The sequence below is a fragment of the Grus americana genome, chromosome 5 (genome assembly GCF_028858705.1).
Source record: "Grus americana isolate bGruAme1 chromosome 5, bGruAme1.mat, whole genome shotgun sequence".
NCBI classification, from domain to species: Eukaryota; Metazoa; Chordata; class Aves; order Gruiformes; family Gruidae; genus Grus; species Grus americana.
Window position 1 is genome coordinate 52,633,644 of NC_072856.1, and position 23,285 is coordinate 52,656,928.

The following is a 23,285-nucleotide window of genomic DNA, read 5'->3' on the forward strand; positions in this document are numbered from 1 at the left end:
ACAATTAACTCTGGGGGTAAGCGGTTGCACAATCAGGGTGTGTTGCTACTGGAAAACATTTTCAGAAACTAAAGTAGCAATCGGATTGTTTAAATATGAAACTAGAGAATTTGTACACACATCCAGACCTAATTATTAAACAGAGTTCAGACCCCTGCAGTTCAGAAGCTGCCCCTATTGCGCCATGACACAGTTAACATCTTGTGACAATCAAACATTGCCTTGGACAGCTATATGAAAACACACAAGAGATGCTTTTGCTTTTTTCAACATTCACAGAAATTCCTCCTGTCATGCCGCACGGAAACGCGACTGCAGTGAGAAGGAGAAAGAATGGGCAAGGCGGACTCCCTGGCCATCAAAAATGATCTGATCTCCTGGAGCAGCACAAGGTTCTATGAAGAGGAATGCTGGAGAGAAGCACCTCCTTGGAGGAAGCCCTGCATTAAGCCTGCTCCTCTACATTCACAGTTTCGACCTCATTAAGCCATCTCAGCAGGAAGGTCTCCAGAGCATATTCATCTCCACGTTCTTTGAACAATGGTCAAATTAAAATATCATTTCTGAACAACTTTGTGAAGACATACAGAGAAGGAAAACAACACACATGCCTAAATGCATCACGTTCACATAAAGATTTGCTCCTTTTGCATCCCTTCTGAAATAGCTCCTTAAAGCTCTTCCTGCTGCCATTGCTGATTCGTATTATGTGCTTTCAGAAACTACTTCTAAGCTTGCTCGCAATTCCTAAAGTTTGTCACAGTACCACACACAGAGCACATTCCATGTTTTTTGCTCAGCTACCAAATGTGTACGTGAACTACAAGAAAGAAAAGATTTTTAAGTGCTCATTTAATAGCTTTCTGCGTTGATGCACAAAGGTAAACCCACTTTTTCTTCTCACTTACCGATTTGGCACTGCTTATTAACAACCCTGTCAAGACCCTATGAGCCTTAAGGTATCACATTATCATAGAAAAGTGGCTTATGCTGTACTTTATGCACCTACATTTGCATTGCTGTGCCTCTAAGATTTGTTCAGGTCTTAAGACTTAGAGCTTAGGAAGCCATCTGCAACCAGTAAATGCCATGAGATGAATCAGCACTGTACTGTCTAGTGGTAACAACTTCTACCATGTTAAATCTCTTCATAAATCTTACAACTTGGAATTGTAAGCTAAACAGTTTTTGAGGGAGTGGGAGGAATCTGAGCAGACACTGAACTGACTTGAGCCATTAACCCTTCTTTTGGAGGGGCAGAGGACTTGAGAAAGACAAGACAGAAAACTGAGGGACCATGGAAAGTAGCCTTTGTACTACTCCAAAACCATAAAAAAAAAAAGACAGAATAGTGCCCTGTGGAATCAGCGTGACACCAGTGGAGTTTGCCTGACAGTGCCACTGCTCAACGCTGTCAGTCCACGGCTGTGCCAAGACTCGATCAATAATGGCAGAGGGAGTGGTGAGAATGTGAAACACTCTGGCTATTCTAGACCACAGAGCAGCCTGCAGACAGCTGTGCAATCCTGTTGCATATTAGAAGAGCTCAGCCCCTAGAGCAGCAACAACTTTTGCTAGAGGCCACGCTGTGACCCAGAATAAGAAAAGTGCCATTTCGATGGGAAATATTCTTTGTCCCACTACTGTATTTCAGGGAGGTATTCTTGGAGAGCCAGCACTCATCTCTATGTTCATCAAAAACTGACAGGGTGGAAGAGGGAGGGAGAAAAGTTGGGAACAAATCTGAAACTGAAGTGGAGGTCTCTCTACCAAATATGTTAAGATGAGCATGCAGACAGCAAAGCGGGAAACTGCTGGCTCCAGGACAAGCAAGGAGGCTGAGAACTCAAAAACAGAAATAGCTACTCCCTTAGATGAAGACAAGACTAAAAAACTGTCCTAGGTCCAGCTAAATTATCTGAGCAGCAGGTAGAAGCTAAGTGACTCCAGTACACAGGCAGAAGGGAAATGCCAGGATGCCACACTGATAGCTAGTGTGCCAGGTTAATGCACGACTGATTTGCCAGCTTCAGGGAGGAAAACAGACAGAGCTTCATACTTCCTAATGTAAACTGGGAATTACCAAGAGGGAAGACAAGCTTTTGTAGTCTATTACTACATTTAATAACCATCCATTTTAGTGAACCTATTTGTAAGAAGCAGCAGCTAGCTGGCCCCCTAGAATCAGAGTCATTTAAGTTGGAAAAGACCTTTAAGATCATCAAGTCCAACCATTAGGTTGCGGGGGGTAGGTCACCTACTAAGAAGAGTTTATAGAGCAGAAATAAGGTCTGTGTTCTCAGCCAAAGGCCTGACAAATGTGAGTTTCAACATCACTATTCTACCTCAGATCCGGAATTTTATCTAGTTGTAGTGAGGTTATCGTTTACTGAACCTCCATGTATTCAGCAAGTCTGGATATTTATTTGACTTTGGCTGAAGTGTTGTGGATTATTGAGAGTTAAGGTGAGAATGGCTCAAGGAACTGAAAGGACAGAAAAAAAGAGCAGTCTGATCTAAATTTAAGGTCAGCCATGCTGTGAGCAGTGAGTTTGTCTAGATGATCTCCAAGGTCCTTTCCAACTTAATTAATAATTCCAGCATGAGCATAGCTGCAGGTGACTAAGCTGAGTAACTGGCATTACTACTGGAAGAAAGCTATACATTTTCATTCACATAGTGTAAACCTAGTCAGGGCACTAGAGAAGATCCAAGTTTTCCCTCCTTTCTATTACAAGCAACAGTTGCAAAAAGAGGTGGCTAGAATTTATCATCTGAGGTTACGCTTAGAAAAGCCCAGCCATTTTAACAACGGTTGTGTCTGCTACAAACCCCTAAGGAAAAACACCCAGACATTCATTTAGCTAATAAATACATGACATTTAAAACGTTGGTCAAAAGGAACAACTCTGGAACACAGGCATTTTACTTAAGAGTAAATTTTCAAGGCTAAACTAAAGGTCTGGATTCTCTAGAAGTATCCAGAAAAGGTTTGTCCTGTTTAGCCACATAATGCCGAACTAAGCAGAGTTTATTAAAACTAATGGGTATTTATTTTTTGTGTGTACCAAGTCCTTCTTGCCACTGAAAGAAGTTTTAATGTTGCTAAGTCAATAACTATGACGTACATTATGAAATTTCCACTTGCTCTGATGTTTTGCTACAGTCAGCTCAATGACAAATGGCACGTGAACCAGTAAAACAACACAAGCCAAACATTAAGGATTACTCAGCAAATCTTCCTCCCAATTTTCACTTGCCTCCATGCGAGCTTTGTAAAAATCCACATCATGAAGTTTCTCTTTGCACCGAACGAGTTCCATCTCAAGTCTCTCCACACGGTTTGCCCTCTCTCTCAGAGAGTCGAGCTCATCTCTGTATGCTCTGGCAGAGCGAGCATCTGAGGCCAGGTGGATATTCTGTGAGAAGTGAGGAATAAGCAGAGAGAAAAATCTTAGTTAATACTTTAAAGCATGTTCTTTCTTTATTTATTTACTTATTTAAAGCACAGGCAAATAGCATTCCCCTGGTTCAGGAGTAAGAGAATTCTCCTACTAGCCAGAGGTTCTTTAGCCTTTTGGGACTGACATTTCTAATGTCTGATGCTGCATAAGCCTCAGGCATTACTAGGCTATTTGCAAGCTGAAGAGATAAGACTGCTCTCACCAGTTAAGTGGAAAGCGTAGCATTGCTATGCCATAGCCATAATCATCAAACAGCTTGCTGGAGTAACTTGATTTCTTCATTAAAAAATAGGCATAGTAGTATTTTTAGCCTTACAGTGACAGAGGGTTGTGGGTTTTTTTAAATAGGGAAGACTATCACAGTAAAACAAGCCCATCTTACCTCTTGTTTTATTTTTTGCAGCTCTAGGGTGAGCTGCTCAACTTCATGTTTAGAATCTACAAGCTGCTCAGACTTCTCTTCCCTGAAAAGGATTAGAAGAAAATCTTAGTAATTTTTTTTTCCCCTGAAACAATATGGATTATATGGACACTGCTGGGAATCTGGAAAGGGAGATAGAGATCTCCTAGCATATTCTGAATGTAGAGCCTCTTTGGCATGACACCTTCATGTAAGAGGTTTTTTCTCATGATACCATACACAATATCATGGATCTGAGTTTGCAACTCTATTTTTATACTAAGTACGTCTGCTTAAATCTCACTGGTGCTACTACTGTCGTAAGTAGCTTCGCTGGCCTCTGAACTTCCCACTAATAATTAAAGAGTGCAGCTAGCAGTTGGCATTTTGAAGAGGGGAAGAGAGAGATGAGACACAAAAAGAAAAATGGAAGTAGCCATCACTCTGTGTTTAAAGACCAGTTAAGAAACAAGAAAGATGGAACACCCATACTAGCTTCCTACTGCTATGAATAACAAATATGAAAGATGCGATTCTGAGAGTTCTCATGGAGGTCAGCGTACTGAAGCCGACAGGCACCTGCATTTTCAGGATTTGCCAGACTTAATATACAAGTCTCCCTAGAAGCACAAATCACTGGTGACTCACAGCTCCTGCCGGATTCTTCTTAATTTAGCCTTTGTGTCTGCCAGCTCAACTGCAAGGTGCTGCTTGTCTTCATTAGAAAGAGGGTTGGCTGGGTTTGGTGAAGAAGCTGGACTTGGTGCTTTCAGAGGACTTGGTGGTTGCTGAGACTGCAGATAATCTCTCTCTTGAGTGAGATCTACAATGACCTGGAAATACAGAGAAGTATGTAGTGTCGAGAGATAAATAGTGTAATTATACATTGTTTTTCAAGTGTCTAAAAATTATTTATAAATGTAGAAAATTATTAGTCTGGTATTATACAGAATTCGAGTGATAGCCAGGACAGAAGGTTACACAAAGGAGGAAAGGAATCTCCACTATGCTCAGACCACTGAAACATTCCCCTTCTAATGCTCAAAATAAGCAGTTTATTTTGGTTGGAGAATTCATAAAAACCTGTTATAACTAACAGTTCTAACTAACACTACCACAGTCAAAAGCATGACAGAAAATTAATAGGTTAAAGAAGGGGAGAAGCCTCCTCCAGAGATCTGAAGGGAAAGGAACGGATGAGTTAGCAACAGATAGGGCTGTCTTCACACAGAAAAAGGCTGGAGAAGACACTGGAACCCATGATGGTAGATATCAACAGAGGGACAGGCAAGCAGTCACTCAAATATGAATGACTGAGCAGACACGTAGAGACAAAAAATCTCACGACAAAGCCACAACTCCAAATACTCCACTCCTCTTTACCAATCATTTGACCACACCTTAGTGTTTATATAACAGAATCAATGGAAAAGTCAAAATCTTTCTACAGATTTTCAGAGGTGTAGTAGAAAAGTGCAGAAGAAATAGAAACCCAGTGCACAAACAAGACACAACAGAAGGAATAGAGCCTGTATCTGCTACTTCACATGAGCTCTATATGGGAGAGATAAGTCATCGTACTTCTGTGCATTCATCTCTCTCATCAATGAGCCTCTTGAGGTGGAAAACCATATTCCTGGAGAGAGACTCTAATTCTTCTGGGGCCATATCTGGGAGTTCCAGCCACTGCAAGTCAAAGACATTCTCCTGGTTCTGAGTCACCTAGGAACAGGAACAACAACAAAAAAAAAAAAGTCTTGCCACTGGTTGATCTATAAGTTTGTTTGCTGTGTATGCTGCGTCCCCCAGGTTCTTCTACTGATCAATTAAAAAAATACATCACATTTCACCAAAACCAGCTTGCAAATAACAAACCTTAGCTGTAACACTACCCAGCCATTTCTGGTATTTAGATTTTTTTATAATTATTAAGGCTGATTTTTTAAGAGTAATCAGATACATATTATGATCAATAGCACCTGTGCTTGCATATTAGAAGTATGCAGTTGTCTTACTGCAAGCACTGAGGTGGTCACCACAGGGATTTGAAGGGACTGATCCCACACTGAACAGTTAGGCTGGTGTCTCACTGAGAAGCCCCGCTTTCAATGAATTTGCAATTTGCAGCTGATACAGCTGGGAGGAACTGCCTTTAGCAGAAGTATCTCTGGTTGCTGCCAGCAGTGCACCTTTCAACTGCTGGCTTACCCAAACTGATTTCCTCTGAATCATTTAGCAGAAATGTCAGGCAAGTGTCTCACGCTCAGTTAAAGACTGTTCCTGCTTTAGCCATAAATGCTTAGCTCATCACAATTTTATGTGTGTGGTTTTTTTTAAGCAGAACTGTTTTTACATGTTAAGAAAAAAGTTCCTGTCTCAGACTTTCACTATTTGTTCCTCAAATCTGAGCGTATCAGGCTTTCTACACCAGCATACACTGGCACCCGGTCGCAGGTAGTGCCCGCTCCCGGCAAGGCACACCCAGCAGGGGCCATTTCCACATGGCTCTGGCTTTGGGTCTCCAAAGCAAGCTGGCTCCTAACACCTACCTGTATTCCTTCCTTCTACAGAAACCTCAGAAGTTCAAGAATATTCATCATTAGATCAAACTTCTCTTTAAAAACAGAGCGTATGTCCAGTTTCAGCTGCAGACTACACTTTTCAAGACCATCTGATTAAGTGCTTACACCATTGGTGCAAGGGGCACTGCAGCTCCTAAGCCATACATACCTTTTGAAAATATTACATGTGTATCCTTACAACAATTCCTTCTACATAGCCTCTACCTGGCAAGCAAGGCACTTGCCACTGCATCTCCTTAAAAGACCACTGAGCCAAGTTCCCAGCGGCTATAACTTTCATCTTATAATTTGATTACAGTAACATATTAATTTTTTTTTTTGTGAAGCTCATTATGAAATTCCAAGCATTAGTATTTCATAGGGAAAAAACCCAAAAAACCAGAACAGCAACACAAAAACCCCCCATTAAGTCAAGGAAAAGAGAGGTAAAAAGTTAAAATAGACAATACTGAGAGTCTCACCTCCTGAATGTGTGACACAATGGCAGCTTGTGTTTCAATATCCAGTTGTTTTATTCTTTCAATAAATTCTTCTTTTCTTTCACACTGTTAAAAGAAAACACACTATGTTCTAAAACTTACTTTCCATTTTTTGTTTAAATAAAAAAAATCCCCACATTACTAGCGACAATGTTCAAGATCTACACTTTGTCACACTAGAAAGTATAACACTTCACTGCTCCATATGGAGCAAGAACCAAATTATGCATTAAGTTATTTAAACTTTTTACAGTCAGTACAATTAAGGCTAAGTTAAATGGCTGGTTTTGCTCTTTAAAAACAAGCTCAACATGCAATGAGATCAAGAGATGGGGCAACAGCCAGAGGAAATCATCACAGCTTCATTAATGGAGCTGCACAAACGTAAAGCTACATTTACATTGCATCATTTAACCTGTCTGCTTTGCTGTTTGCATTTTGCTTTGTTTTGGCAATGAAAAGAGATGCATCACTTCAGATACTATTCACATCAATGAAAATGTTGCTTGTTGGACTAAATCAACATGTGCTTTAGATAAAAAAATGAGACTGGAAAACATTTTGGATATAAATGAGTGGTGTTTCAGACAAACAGATTTTAGTAAATCTTTTACTTAAGACTTTAAAAGAGGCAGACGTCTGCTATCTGTGATTATACACTAACACCACCATTGCCTTCTTGTAACAACTCTGCATTGTGGAGAAGTTAAGCATTACTTAAAGTTGTTTTTAACTCATTTACAGCGTCCTTTTGGGGCCTGCTTCTGAGTCTCAACCATTCCTTTCACTGGGAAGAACCTCAGACCCGAAAACGGGGACTGAGGATGCACAGCAGCTTGCCACATCAGATCTTCAGTCTTTGTGCTGTAACACAACACTGCCACAGTTCAGAGCAGCCATATGTAGACAGCTTTACCCTGACATAATTGACTTGACGTAGCTGAGCAGGGTAAGTGTCCTAAGGCATGACAAAAACACTAGACAGACCTACAAACAAGGTCAATTATAAGCAAAGGCTAGCCTGCAATGCGTCCATTGTTTACCACCACAGAGGTTTGGTGGGCAGAACACTGATTGCTTTATCTGGTAACTGTCCTGCATTTCTGGGGAGTTTCCCATATACATTGCCACATAAAAATCCCCACATGAATATACAAAGTATCTATTCATTTCAGATTTTCTACATGTAATATTGAATCAAAAGATTCTGCAAATAAAATCAGGATTCATTAAGCAAATGTTTAGACTGTTAGCTTATCTATTTGTTTGGCATTAATATGCACACTTCCACCCCGTATTTTAAAATGGTAAGAAAATAAACCAACAACAATCTTGATATCAAGAACACTGTTTAAAGCTTATCTCTTCCTACTTTGTTATCAAAGTGGACTACTTAGTTGCAAGAGTACATATCCTATGGCTGATTAAGCACTGGCAACAAATTGAGGGTACTGCTATCACAAAGTGTGCTTCCTTTCCCCTCCATTTCTTTCATTCACCTACTGGATCTTTTCACAATTTCAGCTCACAAGCTGTCTTGAGCTGGTGATTCGTTCTTACAGCACTCATCTTTGGATGGATTTTTTCTCAGTCCAGAAAAAACCCAAAAAACAGATTCACCCAAAAAAACCTCACAAAAACCCATCTTATTTTTCAAGCCTTTAATGAATGTTCACCTGCACAGCACATCCCAGAACCAACAGCAGCAGCTTCTTAATTTCATCCATACTTTTACCTAGAGAGGAAAAAAGAGAATCAGTACATATGTACAACAAATTAAGTACTTGCAAGTGATTCTCTCCAAAACATCCACCTGAAAAAAGAAATAAGATCTTTGAACAAGTGCCCGAAAAATACATATGCACCCATTACAACATTACCATACTTTCCACGTAACAATACAGTTCTTGTAAATTCAAGTCCCAAATCCAGCAAAACTTTTTCCTCAATGTGCTAATCCTCACCTACATTTTCTGAGGCTTTTCTGATCAATGCGGGGGGGGGGGGGGGGGAGTACTTTAAACTGTTCAACTCATACGCCCGATGCTTTTGCCTTGTTTTGTGATTAACAAGGGTGCAAAAGCACCCACCAAATCACCACCTCTCTCCCCTCTTCCAAAGCAAACCCACCCTGGGTAGCAGCAAAGGAGGGTTACTCTCAGAGAAAGAACTTGTCCTAAATTCCCTGTCTGTAAAATAGTTGCCATTCGACTCCCCAAAGCTGAATGCCATTCTGTACACATAAATTCTCTCCAAGAGATGTTTTAGCAAATAAATTCTGCCTCTGTTCTGCATCAAAGCCTGTTCACACTTTGAAGCGCAAACCCCAGGTGCTAAGAGGGATAAAAACTGAACAATGTAGAAGGGAGAATATGCAGCTAACCATATGCTCGGGGAGCGGTGGGGGGGACGAGATACACGCAGGTTGTTACTGCGGGGAATCCTGCTGCGACCAACAGCCCTGCCTGCCACCTCCTAAGGTTAGGAGAGAGAAAGCTGCACAAGGGGAACCAGTGTGGCTTTGAGCCAGCTCCAGGTCTTGTCTGAACAAAATTAATGGAGAGATTTTTGGATGGTAAAGAAAATTCGTACATCAAAGATAGACAAAGAGAGATGGAAGGCAAAGAGCTTCAAAGAGGAAATAAATCATTATAGAGTGAGGTTCAGGAAAAGCCTGTCCTCATCCACACTGAGGGAAGGAGAGAAATAGGCCACATATAGTTTTCTCTCATCCCTACAGATCTGCATGCTTCCTGGTACAGAGTGTACAACTGATAGGTAAACACTTTCATTTTATACCCTGCTTTACTTGGGTGTTCAATTGCACTAAATAGATAATAATTTCTGAGGGCAACCCTGTTCCTCTGCCAACACCATGCCCTTGTAAAGCTGCCCTGGCAGAAAGTTAAGAGGCATATGCAGGACGCAAGGCTGGGGAACTGGAGTTAAACTGATTCATCAATTAAGCTGCCGCAGCCCTGCAGATACACAAAGACATACTGACCTAAATTACTGCGAGGTTACTTCCATTATCAGAACCTTGCAAGCCAGCGTGGCCATGTGCAGGCGGCTTAGGAAATAACTTCTTTTCTGATTTCCTGATTTTAGAGCACACAAATGGCCTTCAATGTACCTTACTTGTTAAACAGTTTTTCAACAACTTTTAGGAATGTTGATCTTTAAAATGTTTCAAGAATGCCCTACAGAAATTATTAGTATACTGTACGAATCAACACTAGAATTCTCAATATCCAAGTCCCACATTATTAATCATTAAGATTTGGAAGCAGGAATTCTTCTCTTCAGCAGAGACAGACATATTTAAAACGTGCTAGTTCACACTTCACCCTGCAAATACAATATTATTCATTTCCCTGCAGAATATTTAAAAACTGTTTTTGAAAGATGTACAATCTTTCCTACTCTTCTCCCCCTATCTGGCAGCACACATGGCTTGGTCTTTTCTGAAAAATTACAATTTAACATGCAAATAACATTTCAGTTTGTGAAAGTCAGATTGTTCTGTATGATTCTGAATAACGCAACCTTAAATGTAGACAGTGCCACAACAAAAGCCCTCAGCAACAACAAAAAAAGATCTGTTACTTCATGAACAGTTCCTCTGAGGGCACTACTAGCCCAAGCAGATACTTAGTTTGGTCAGAAGACATTTTTTCATGAAACTGAGTTCTCATAGGAGTTTCAGCACTGAGTTTCATTCTGCATCAGCTTCAGAACAGATCCAGACCAGGGATTAAACGCAGAGCATGTCTGTGGGACATGAGAGCAAGTTGCTAAATTATAGACAGCAAGTGACTCAAGTGTGCGTGTCTCCTTCTCCCAAACTCACTCAGGGCAGAACACCTCCATAAGAGACTGAAGGACTAGGCACCAGGCTGCTTGCTCTGGATCACACCAGACAAGTGCTCTAACCCTTGTGTGCTCTGGGCACCTCCATCTGTTGTTGACCATAAATTCCAATCTGTGCACCATGGCATCACAGCTATCCTCAGGGTGTGCCTAGTGGCTTGAAATTACTCATTTTAAAAACCATAAGGGTTACTTTCCAACAGTGAGAGCATCTCTACCATCCTACAGACACACAAGCTACTTAACCCATTCAAACCACACTCTCTGTACCAGAGGGCTTTGCTATTCAGTCCATGAGGTAACAGATGGGCATTGGTGATGCTGCATGACCCTGTGAGGTGAAAGACCTTCAGCTATTACTGCAGAGTAACTTAGCAAGGTCAGCTCTGTTCTCCCACCAGGGACTGACCTTGCCTGGAAATATCACTTTGAGACCTTGTTCCCACTCAGGCCCTCCCTTCAGGAAGGGAAGCTGAGGCAGACATGGCAAGCCCCTTCGGCAGGGAAGGCCAAGCCAGAGTTTATAGAAAGGAGTGAGAAATTAAAAGACTTGAGGTAATAATGAAATTATTAGTTTGATACTGTTTTAAAGCTAACATTTGGCAGACTGCTCTCCCAGGAAACTTAGCTGTCAGGATTTTTCCAAAATTTCTTTTTTAATAAATTATGCTTGCAGACATGCTACGCACATGTAAATAAAAATGAGACTGCACACCCACGAGAAACACTTTTAAGGTTGAAAGGTCTACTTAGCAGATCTACTCTGCCAGCCAGACAAGTGTTTCAGAAGATCATGTGTGACTGTTTTAAAGAGTTACACTTCTCTCAATTCCTTGGGCTTTCATTCAGAAAGCCATTTCCCATGGGGTGGAGACAGTTGGTTGGCATTAAGGCACTCCAGGATCACTCATACTCAAGCTAGATTTGAGTAACATTTTAAAGCCTTGTAGAATAACATTATTTATAGGAGATATTTAGAAGAAATAGGGAATGAGTATGAAAAAACCCACCTCTCTACTAATCTGAAGTGCTTCAGAGAGTTTTCAATTAAACCTCAGAATGAGCCAGGAAGGGATTAATTACCCCTCTCCCCTTTCATCTCACCCACAGGAGAGCTGAGATACCACACACTTAAGTGGAGTGCCCAAGGTTACTGTGTGAATCGAAAGCACATCTAGGATTATTATGCAGTGCAGCAGCTAAGTTCTACACTCAGGACAGTGCGTTTATGCTGTAATGCATGCTGAACAAAAGCGAACGATCTTTATCCCCAATTCAATCATGCCTCCTGAACAGTGAATGATTCTACTGTGTTTTTCAAAGGTTTGATTTGTGCCAATTTAGTAAGGTTGTAAAGCTCCTTGTGCACTGCATGAGCAGGAATGTGTGGGCTTCCCTATGCTGGCTCACTGGGATGACACAAGTCCTTCCCAGACAGCGGGGAGAAAGTCTGCTGGGTCCACCCAGGCTTATTAGCTGACTTTACCAAGACAGAGTCCTCCTATGACCCAGGATGCAAATGCTTAGGTCTGGGGCAGCTCATGGCAGACAGGTACCCGCCAGCTGAAACAAATGGACAGGACTCAAACTAGCACTTAAACAGAAAGGTGCTAATTAAAAAAACCAAACCAACAACAAGAAAAAAACCTAACACCAACCCAACCCAAAAACCTCTTTTCTTTTACACCTTTTTGAAAATTCCAGGGCAGCTGCTCTCAGGCCGCATGTTTGTGCCTGCAAGGGAGCCAGCCACCTGGGGGATTTGCAGAAAGACCATCTGCTCCCAACTGTGAGAGAGGGCCAGCAGGTTTTCTGGAAAATAAAGGGAGGGAAAGCCAGAGCACCACCTGTGCATCCTGGGAGCCTCCCTGTGCCAGAGCCAGGAGACTCCTCTGCTCTCACAGGGGACGGAGGGTGGGAAACAGATGGCAGGACTCAGGGAGAAGGCGGGCAGAGGGATTAGGAGACACAACAACAAAAATGGAGGATCAAGGTACAGAGAGAACACAGACAATGAAAGAAAACGAGAGGGGGTAGGAAAGATGTCAGAGAACACTGAAATGAGAGAGCCCAAGCACATGAAGTCTTCAGCTTGTGATGCTTCTTTCTGCATATTTCTACTCTGACGTTCCTCCAGTGGAGGAGAGGGAGCACCAGAGTGCGTAGCGCTGCACACAGTGGCCGGTGGATGTGCACAGGACATGGCAAGGGGTGAAACACACAAGTGCTGTTTTTCCCAACTGTAGCAACATCCTGAGAGAAAAGAGCTTGAATGCTAAATTTACACTATTGAGGCAGTGTTGTGTTATTAACTTCATATTTTATGAACCTTTGTGCCTCTGGAGGACTGTGAAACAAAGTGAGGAAGGAAATCAGGTATGAAAAAATACCCTAGTGAGAGCAGACATCTTTTATGAATTTAGTGAAAAACAGTTTCTATAGACACTTATTAGCAGGGACTTTGGGCGCTCTCATTCACAAACTTAACGTGTAATTTGAAAAGGGGATCTAAATAGCAAAGTTTGCTGGAGAAACAGAAATGAGCCTACTTCAGGCAAAACCAATCTCATTTCAATTCTTGGTCTGAAAAAAAAGTTTAACCCCCCCAATAAGCTATGACTGTTTCAAAGGATTAATTGCCATTAGCGTCCAAGTGCATTCACTAGCTGTGTTAAACTAAGCATGTCCAGAAACTAAGAAATCAAACAGCACCTCTAAATAGAGGTTCAGGACCATTACTATACACTGATATTCCTTGTGTGGACACATGAATGAATGGCCTATGTAAGACATGCTAAAATCAAAGGTAATTATTGCAGTGGTGTGTATAGATTATAAATATGCTGGTGATTCTCATACTGAGCACAGAGGGATTTGTAGTGCAGTAATGAATTGAAAAAGCTGTTTGGCAAGAAAAAACATGGAAGACAACAAAACCAGAGGAAATTTAATAGTAGTAGCTGTCTACTGTACAGTGCAGTGAAGAGTATAAATCCTGTAATGTCAGCTGCATCCTTCTGCAAGTCAGATTCCTGGGAAAATTTTCTAAATCCTGTAATTAAACTTTAAAGTTTATTTTCAGCTCCCTATATTCCAGAAAACAGTCAAAGTCTTCATCGTCTTACAAATATTTTTGCAACTTTTATGCCCATGGCCAAATGAACCGAAGTAGGCTAAATTGCCATGGCATGGAACAAAATGATTTAGAGGACACGAAAGCAAGCAAAGCTCCTGAACTCTGCAGACGTGTAGCTTCTCCTATGCAAAAGCCTAACTGCTACTGCATTTTTAGTGGTGGCAGCTCTGTGTTTCCAATAGTCTCATGTTCAAAGCAGAGCTGCAGAAGCCTTCAATAGTCCCAACTGTTGAGAGCCAAATGGGAGCCAAATAGCACAAACAGCAGTCTCAGCTTCAGAGTGGTTCAGATTATAATTTAATACATGTAACACCACTTTTGGCTGTGTTTTAAAAGGAAAAAGTAAAATTTGCAGATAGCACGGGTGAACAGACAGCTCTGAAAAACCTGCATAACAAAATATCACATGGGCTTGTTACAAGGAATAAGTCACTGAAATTGTTACACAGTGAATCATATTGAATGATCTCACAGTGCTCTGGTCTTGGACCTATGGAGTCAATACAGTCATTAGGACCCTTCCCAGCTCAAACAGTACAAAGCAACACTGAATTTGTTCCAGGAATGTGATCATGGGATCACTTTTTCTTCCTCTTGTCAAGAGGGGCCTTTCATTCAGGTAACTTACCTACAGGATGGGGGAAGGCAAAACTGGGATTTCATTGCTGCCTCTCAGATCCACCCCAGCCCTGCGGACTGCCTGCACCTCAGCCTCCAGCTCCTCGTGCTCCCCACATCGCCCAGCGCTGTCTCCGCAGATGTCCCCTCCAGAACTCTCCTCCTTTCCCCCTCAGTCTCTGTCCTGGACTGAATCACTGACACAGAGAAAGAGGTTTCTTCTCTACCATTCTTGATGCTTCCCTCAAATAACCATCTCCATCATCTCTTCTCTCCATACTGCTGTCAACCCCAGCCTCCTCACTTCTCTGTCAGCTTTTCCTGGGGCTTCTCTGTATTCATGCCAGAAGCACCACTTCCCATGCTGATGGCTGCTTTGTCCTCACATCTCTATTCAATCTGCAGCCCTCCTTTAGCTTTCTCACTGACAGAAAATCTCTCATTTCACTTGTTCTTCCCCTCTCAAGTGCCCCTGCCTTCTCACTCCTCTCTGCAAGACACTCAGTAACAAAGACATTGACAGTCACCTGGTCATCGCTCACACACATTGCTCACCACAGCCTATTACTTCATCCAGCTTTTTGTATTGGTTTTACTAACTTCTCCTCAGCCTTCTCCTCCCTGTTCCCTCTTTAAGAGCTTCCCAGGTTCCTCTTCCTTTCTCAGCCAGGTTCCTTGTCCTGAAGGAAGTTCTAGTTCTCCACTTCTCTGTTTCCTCAGTACATCTTACCAGTGATCACCTACCTAAGGGTAACATTAAGACAAGCTTCTCTTGAAATCCTATCCCTCAGACACTCTCCTCCTTGAACACATTATTGGGAGCAAGTATATCTCAAACCCTTCTTAGTTCACCACCTTCCTCTGTAGTGTCTAAGCTGAGACTGGTTCTCAAAATCATTAACATAATATGGCTAAGCAAGAACTTCATACTTTTTATACACGCATATCCCATCAATTTTAGACATTCAGAAGTTACATTTTTGCATTCTTTATCCTCTTCTCACGTTCTGAATAATGCCAATGATAAGTCAGCAATGGATAAAATAAATTTTAAAAGACCACAAGAAAACCCTTACAAAATCAAACAAAACCAAACCACCACATTTTAAAAGATCTTGGAAAATGAAGCAAACTTTCTGGTTGTAATTAAAGAAGGTGAAAGATGGGAACACACGATTACCAATATCTTCCCTACAAGAGACACATCAGGTACTTTCCTCCTAGAAAGATCTATCGTGCTGACAAAAAACAGCAGGTCAATGGTGGGAAATTATAGCCAAATACAGGACAGCTTTCAAATGCGCAGCTTCCCCAGGAACCAACACTGTGGTTACTGCATTATGAATCTCCTGCCAGCTGTCGCTCAGGAATAGCCATGACAAGAAACCAGCCAGCCTTTTCCATTGACGCTTAGCCAGCAGAGATACTGCCTTGTTGGCCCAGACATCTCTATTCACTAGCACTCTTGACGTTAGCAGCCCAGGCTCTGCCCATTGCCTATATAACTGAAAAAGCAACAGCTCTTGTATTTTTGTTTTCTTCCTTACCCATAACAGTAGCCTGTACAGGAGACTTAGGACTGGCACTGATTGCAGAAGAAGTGGATGCCTTACCCTCAGCTTGACTTTACTGCAGAAGTGCCCAGGCTATGAGTTTCAATGATCCAACAACTCTAAATTAATATTCTTTTCTGATATAAACCCTTTTTTGTACATGCACACACTACTGCTGCTAAGAGCAGCAAAATAAAACCTTCTGCCAAGGTTTCTGCCATTTGTTTGTTCTGGAGATGCTGATTACCATGTCATTCCCCATCACTGCTGACACGGTTCATCCAGTTTTCCTTCTTTGGTAAAAACAAATACACCATGCTCGGCACTGGCACGGGGCTAAGGCAGTAAACCCAGTAAAAACCACAGCAACAAAACCTTTCATTTCAGAAATGTGGTTCTAAGGAGAAGTCAACTTCATTTTCAGGCTAAACAGCTTTCATTTTGTATCACCAAAGACAATGGACTCTGGACATGAGCTCATTGGCTTTCAAGTCATTTTTGATGTGATACCTCACGTGACAGATGTCCTTGCCTAGACAACACAGCCAGATAGATGTTTTCCTCACTTTTTCCAATTTGTCGCGTATGTATTTTTCTTTCCATCCTCACATATTTTTCTTCCCACACTTCATTTGCAACAGTTCCTTCAAACTTTAGAGCAATTCTGCAAGACTCTTCTGGTATGTACACACTGCCACAACTGAACCGATTATGCAGGCACACAGGACAGAAAACCTGGAGGACAAACGATCCTCCTATAGCAGAATGTATCCTGGGTCACTTGCAGCAAGGAGTGAAGAGACGTGACTTTCAAGCAAACAGTTGCTGCTCTGGCAAGAACTAACTCACTATCACATGTTTATGTGTATGACGTGCAAACACAGATATATCAGATTATATTTGTATGTACAGGTATGTAAATATAAGTTACATATTAGATACATTAAACTGTGAGACTCAGAAGTACTCAAATATTTGTAGTTTGGCTACAAATACATACAGTTTAAAAGCATGTTTGTAATTTAGGAAAATAAAACAAATACAGATTTTATTTAGCATTTCAGAGGAGGGAGATGAAGAATCCAACAAACTACTCACCAGAAAGAGGATCTTTGCCAATCATTAAAACATTTGGTAAATTCATTACAATCAGCTGCTGGAGGACCTCCTAAACAAAAGAGGACAACAGGCAAAGTTCAGTGTGAAGGAATCCCAATCAATCACATCACAAAGAATACAGAGCTCCATCGATTACAAAGCTTTTAACGTACTGGCAGGTCAGAGGTCACAAGAGGAAGCCCCACATGAGAGAAATCACTATCTGAAGATGGCATCAGGTTGCACAGCTAACATGCACTAATCACCTCTTAACAATGGCTAATATAAAACTTAAAGGGTCCCATGGCACTAATCAGGATAAATGCGTGGCCATGCCAGGCACATCCATCAGTCATGCCTTTATCCCAGGCATGACCTGTACTCATTTGATGTTCCACATACAGCTGCTGTCATGTTCCAGGGTGTACAAATGCAGTGGGTTCTTCAAAGGTACCTCAGCCATTCTGTGAAGTTTGAGTAATTCAAGTAATTGGTCAAATTATTTAATGGGTCTGAGATTTTAATAGTGGGTTGGGGAAGTGGGTGTGGGGGGAAGCTGTTGAACAGACATCTTGCACGGCTCAGAGAAACTGGATTTGAAGTTCTAGATTTGTTTGCATTCTTTTTAATAAGGAGTAAAACAAATTAAGTATGTCATGAACCTCGTTTAAAGGTCATTTTATTTTGGAGGAGACAAGGGAAGGGAGGTGCATTGCTTGGTCAGGTTCAATGTGTAAATGTCAGCTGCCTGAAGCCACTCTGAAATGACAGAATGAGCTTAAGGGACAGGCAAGGTTACAAGCCCTGGGGCAAGCAAAATGCTCAAAGGTGGACAAATAAATACACTGCAAAGGGTACTCTGCACAGTAACACGCTCAGCTATGCACCCCAGTAACATACAGAGCACAGGAGTACAGTTATTAGCTTCAACTCTCCTGACGATCTGAACAAAACATTTTGCAGGCAAGTATTTATTTCACATGAAAAGCCTGGGAGGAAAACGGTTGTGGGATTAAAGCACTGTGCTGTTATTCAGGAAACAAAGGTTCACACATACAACTCTACCACATGTTTGGCAAGTGCCTTCTTCCCCTGCTTGTCTCCAGTTCCCAGCCTACCTCTAGGCCACTGGGAGGGCACATGCATTGGGACTTGCAGAGCATTCAGAGCCAAGGCAAAAAGTACTGCAGCTGAGCACAGAAACACATTTCCTGAAATAATCACCCATTCACCCAAACACTTCCCCTCCAAGTTACCCCATTGTTATTTCTCTGCTTTCATAGGAGGAAAATTAAGCCTGATTGAAAAAGGAAATATTTCAGTGAGCCTGCAGCATTTGATAAGTAATCGGAGTAGATATTAAAAAAAAAAAAAAAAAGTGTTTTGGACATAACATCTCATTTTTTTCCTCCATCCATATCCAAAACATACTCCTCAGTAGTTTCTCTTTAGGATAAAGTAGAAATAGCTCATTGTCACAGCTGATGGGGTTTTTGGTGCTGTTAAGAAAGAAGGCTCTACAGACCTTTATGTAATGTGGAGTTTGGCTAATGCGGACCAAGCATTAGCTGAATCATTAGCCAAATGCATTTTCTAGATTGTGCATTTGAGACACATTAAACAAAAGTTTGTTTGCATCTGTCACCAAAACAGGTGCAAAACCTATTGGATTTAACAAGCACATGGCTGGACTGTGATATCTGCTATGACAATACAGCGTGGCATTGAGGCTTCAAACAAAATTAAAAAAACAGAATTTGCATATACCAAAGTATTGAGCTTTAACCAGCAATTTCCATGGCAAAAAAGAGAAAGAATTTTGCTTCCAGTCACCCAGCGTGTGGAGCGGCACTGAGGCAGGAATGCATAAGGAATTTGCGTTGTCTTTGTGTAATCATCAGATCGCTAGCTATTTAACTGGCAGACACAAAAGACATTACAGCTAACCTTTATGCTGTTAACATTCCCATGAGCTCCTTCTGCAAAATTATTTGAGTATACCATCCAACATAACCATGACTGAACACCCTCATAGCTGTTTGAACTTAGTATTTTCTGGCAAGAATCCGACAGTCACTGAATATAAGCAGAAATGGCCCCGAGCCTGTGAAGAGTGATTTCTTAGTTCAGACTGAAAGATTCAAATTGTTGCAAGAGGTGATACTCTGACCTGTTTATTTTTAAAATAAATTAAACAGATAACGATCTTTATTGTTCTAAACACCTTCACCTTCAGATTAGTGCTTGTGATGATAGTACCTAGCCTTTACGCAGTGCAGCTCACCAGTAGATCTCAACATTTTATAAAGGAAGGTCAGAGTCATTCACTTTCCTTACCTTGAAAAAGGAGAGCAGTCACAGAAATAAAGTTACTTCAGTTTAATAAACTATCCTTTGTTAACAGAGATGTACCAATGAACCGTCCACTCACACAGCTACAAGTGTGAGATAAAATGTGTTAATTGAAAGCTCTTGCACTGACACTGATGTATTTAGCTCAGATTTTGTCAGGGCTAAAACCACAAAAAGTTAGTAAGGCTCAGCTGACACCCGGTGAGTGACTCAGTAGCTAGGATAATGTGACCATGTCTCAGGTCAATTACTTAAAATCCTACATCTGGAAATACAACCAGAGTCCCCTCCCCTAACAGCAAATCAGGAAATCTTCAACTTCTATACACTTACCAATATCTTCTTGGTTTACTTATCTGAAGCAGCAATAACACAGGTTGACAACTAAAATGCTGTCCCTCAATCCAGCCTCTCCGCTCCTCTCACATCTTACCATCCCACCCTGAAGACCCCACGAAGTCAAACTTGGGCTTCAGGCTGGGAGCTGTGCTGTTAGAGCCTGTGAACTGGTGCTGACAATCAAAGGGCTCCATGGACCCGACCGTCTCCCAGGGTACAGCTACACTGGGCATTGGGTTAACCTGGACACACTGCTAGAGCCCAGCTAGAAAAAGAAATGGTAGATAAAATGCAGCATTTCCCCACAAGGGCAGAAAGTTATAGTATTATATAAAAGGATGCTGTTATGCTTGAAATCAAACACAGCTGTGAGACACCACAGCAGAGGCAGAGATAGCATGTACATGTCCTTCTGCCTCAGGTGAGCCGCCTGGCTAGGGGCGGCACGCCCAGGCAGGAGCTGCTGGAGAGCAAAGCACAGTTTTCAAACACTTCAAATAACCCACAAAACTCCACAGTACTCCAGAGAGCAACTGTACACACAAAAAGTCTAATTCCTCCTGTGAGAAACCTTTTAATCATTTTCACAGCACGCCTAAAGCTTGGTTAAAACAGTAAAGGTTACAGCAACGACATATGGTAACAATTTCCCTGACTATTACAACAATTAGGGTTTGAGCTGCCAGCTTTACACCTACACCATTAACCCAACTGAGAGGCCTGAGTGCAGCATCTGTAGGTGCCTGAAATGCTCTTCTGCCAAAGATCAGGATACTTGAAGCTTGAGGAGATTTGTCCAAACTCTCATCTCTTGACAAGCAGTGATGGTTGCAAGAATGGATGCTTCTAGTTAACAGGTCAACACTACTATGGCAAAATATAAACATCAGCAGCCAAGTCTTACACTACTTGGAACCAGACCCCCGAACTCAGTAGATAAAGCCCACAAAGGTTTCTGTGTGCAGAGTTACGTGACCCCGTATCGAGAGGGAGGGCTTTCTAAGGGAAGGTCAAACTGGGCATTCAGTCCTTGCTCGCTCCCTCTGCTGTACTTGTCTGCAGAGCATGAAGCAGGCTGAGACAACCAGCAGATTTGAGCAACGAGAAGGGTACTGCCTAAGCCAGAGGTAAATATTGCTGAAAGCAGCTAAGCGTTCCAGGACTGGTACCCCAAGGATTCAAAAACATTATTACGTTACCTAGAAATCATAAGGTTAAACATAAATAAATGCTGTGTTCTCATTAGCAGCCTTCTGGCATCTAAGCCCTTGCTGTGCACTTGCTTCACATTTGCAAGGTCTTTGCAATCACTTTGCTAAGAAAGGAGCTTAAAAAAAAATAAAGCCAAAATTCCCCCACGTTGATTCTAGCAGTCAAGGGCTTTAAGAAAAATCAAGACACATACAAGATTCAGGATAAAATTCTAAGCACCGAGTTAAGCACTTAGACTTACTAAGAGCATGAACAAACATATTCATTCCCTCCATCTAAAAGTTTTCAATTCTTTTCTGGAGTGCTGAGGCACATTTTACCTACTCTTTTTATCCTTCCAAGATCACACACACTGGATGTTTTCTCTCTGCCTCAGATCATCAGAAGAGATGCGGTGGCAGCTCTCACTCTCAAGTCACCATGGTCACATATTAATGTTTCATTTACCTGTAACAGGGACCCTTGTAATTTTGTAGGAACAAAGCCTCCTTGGTCCGTACTACACTTCAATACACGTTTGCTCCTTAAAAATACATGTGCAGCAGCATGGAATAAAATGGTCTTAAGGTATTACTCTGGGCTGCATTTTTAAGTGCCAATGTAAGCGTGCCAATGGCTCTTGCAAAGAATGCATTGCTAGGAAAGGAGTAGGTAAAATTGTCCTTTTCATGGCTGAGAGACCAGGCAAATACAAGCTCTACACAAAAACTTTCCCCTGACTGCAGCACAGCATTAATGTCAAATAACTACTAGCTTCTCATGCAGAATTAAATTAACCTCTGCCTGAATCCTAAACAAGAAGTGAGTACTAAGTAAATTATGTAAGAAGAGCAGCAGTCTGCTGGCCATTGTAATTCAATGCTCAAGCCAAGCAATTCCATTTAAGTATATTGCTTGGCTATAAAATGCTAATTGTCCAGCTGACTGGAAACCAAATGGTGCTTTCCGACTTAAAATGCCCATGAGGAAAACCCATCACCAGCTTTATTTATACCAGCAAGAGCAAACAGGGAACCTGGCTTACATTTCAGCTGCAACTCAGGCCAACAGAGTAGGAAAGTTCAGCAGCATCCTATCTGCGCAGCAAAACCAACAACTTTCTCCGATAACCTCAGTGTGGATCTGATCTCACAGTCATCCCTGGAGTGGGAAACACTTGGTGAAGGAGACACTACATGCTTAGAGAAGGTCGCAGCGGGAGTCAGTGGCCACCTGCGCCAGCTCAGAGCCTCCCTGCAGCAGGATGGGGCAGCAGCGTTTCTCAGGCAAGGTGCACTCCAAGTCCAAGGGACAACTGAACTCAAATTCAAGCTTTTCTGGAATCAGAACTCTAAGGAAGAGTGAACACTTGGGCTAATGAACAAGTTTTAGCATTAAGACATCTTTTAAACAGCAAATTGAGACACAGGAGTTGTTTTTTAAATATGGTTTTTCAAAGTTTCCATTATTATATTAAAACTGCAAACAAGTTAATCTGCAGCCTATGAGGAGGTTGTGTATTAAAAGAAAAAAAATAACTGTCTTCCAATGTGAAAAAATTTTTAAAAGTCTATTTCACCATAATTATCTGAGGAGTTAATGGTGACAGGGAAATAATTTATAGCAAGATTCTGTAAACTGCACGACAGGGTACCACAAAAGATTAGACAAGATGAAACAAGTTGTTGCAGATGAATGACAAGGAAGTGAAACACAAACAGATCTTTTATTGAGATGTTTTCCACGTACATCTTACCATGCGAGCACACCTGATGACACTATGCACTTGACTCAGTATTCAGTGTTTCCCTGCCAACATATTATATACATGACAAAATTTGATTAAGAACTTTGCTCATCTCTGCAACAATTGTATTTGTTATGTGACAGACTAAGGGATTAGCTGTCTTTAAAGGGATTTTTTTTTTCTCCCTGAAATCCAGCAAATTACAAAGCATGCTTCTAAAGACCCTTCAGGTGAAAACCCAGAAGCCACTAAATTAACTGTTGCCTCATCTGCTATAAATAATCAGTTCTGACAATCGTAGACTGGAATCTCAGTAGGAGGGGATGTAAAGGAACCATACCTAGTCTTAGCCGTGCTCAGCCTGTGCAGGGTGCAGACAACCCACCAAATGACAGAAATACACTCAACGTATACCATACAAGATCAGGTTTTATTTAAAAAAGAAAAACACACATA

At 41.6% G+C, this 23,285-nt stretch overlaps 1 protein-coding gene across 5 annotated transcripts in view; it reads right to left on the reverse strand.

Moving 5' to 3' along the window:
• CCDC88C (coiled-coil domain containing 88C) overlaps nt 1-23,285 on the reverse strand; it is a 94,590-nt gene that overhangs the window by 39,302 nt on the left and 32,003 nt on the right. For all 5 annotated transcript variants that reach the window (XM_054826632.1, XM_054826631.1, XM_054826630.1 and 2 more), the window contains exons 4-10: nt 17,201-17,270; nt 8,602-8,660; nt 6,908-6,991; nt 5,446-5,586; nt 4,513-4,697; nt 3,847-3,928; nt 3,261-3,419 (exon numbers count right to left, since the gene is read on the reverse strand). In XM_054826632.1, the coding sequence (XP_054682607.1) occupies nt 3,261-3,419; nt 3,847-3,928; nt 4,513-4,697; nt 5,446-5,586; nt 6,908-6,991; nt 8,602-8,660; nt 17,201-17,270 (780 nt within the window). The remainder of the gene's footprint in view (nt 1-3,260; nt 3,420-3,846; nt 3,929-4,512; nt 4,698-5,445; nt 5,587-6,907; nt 6,992-8,601; nt 8,661-17,200; nt 17,271-23,285) is intronic.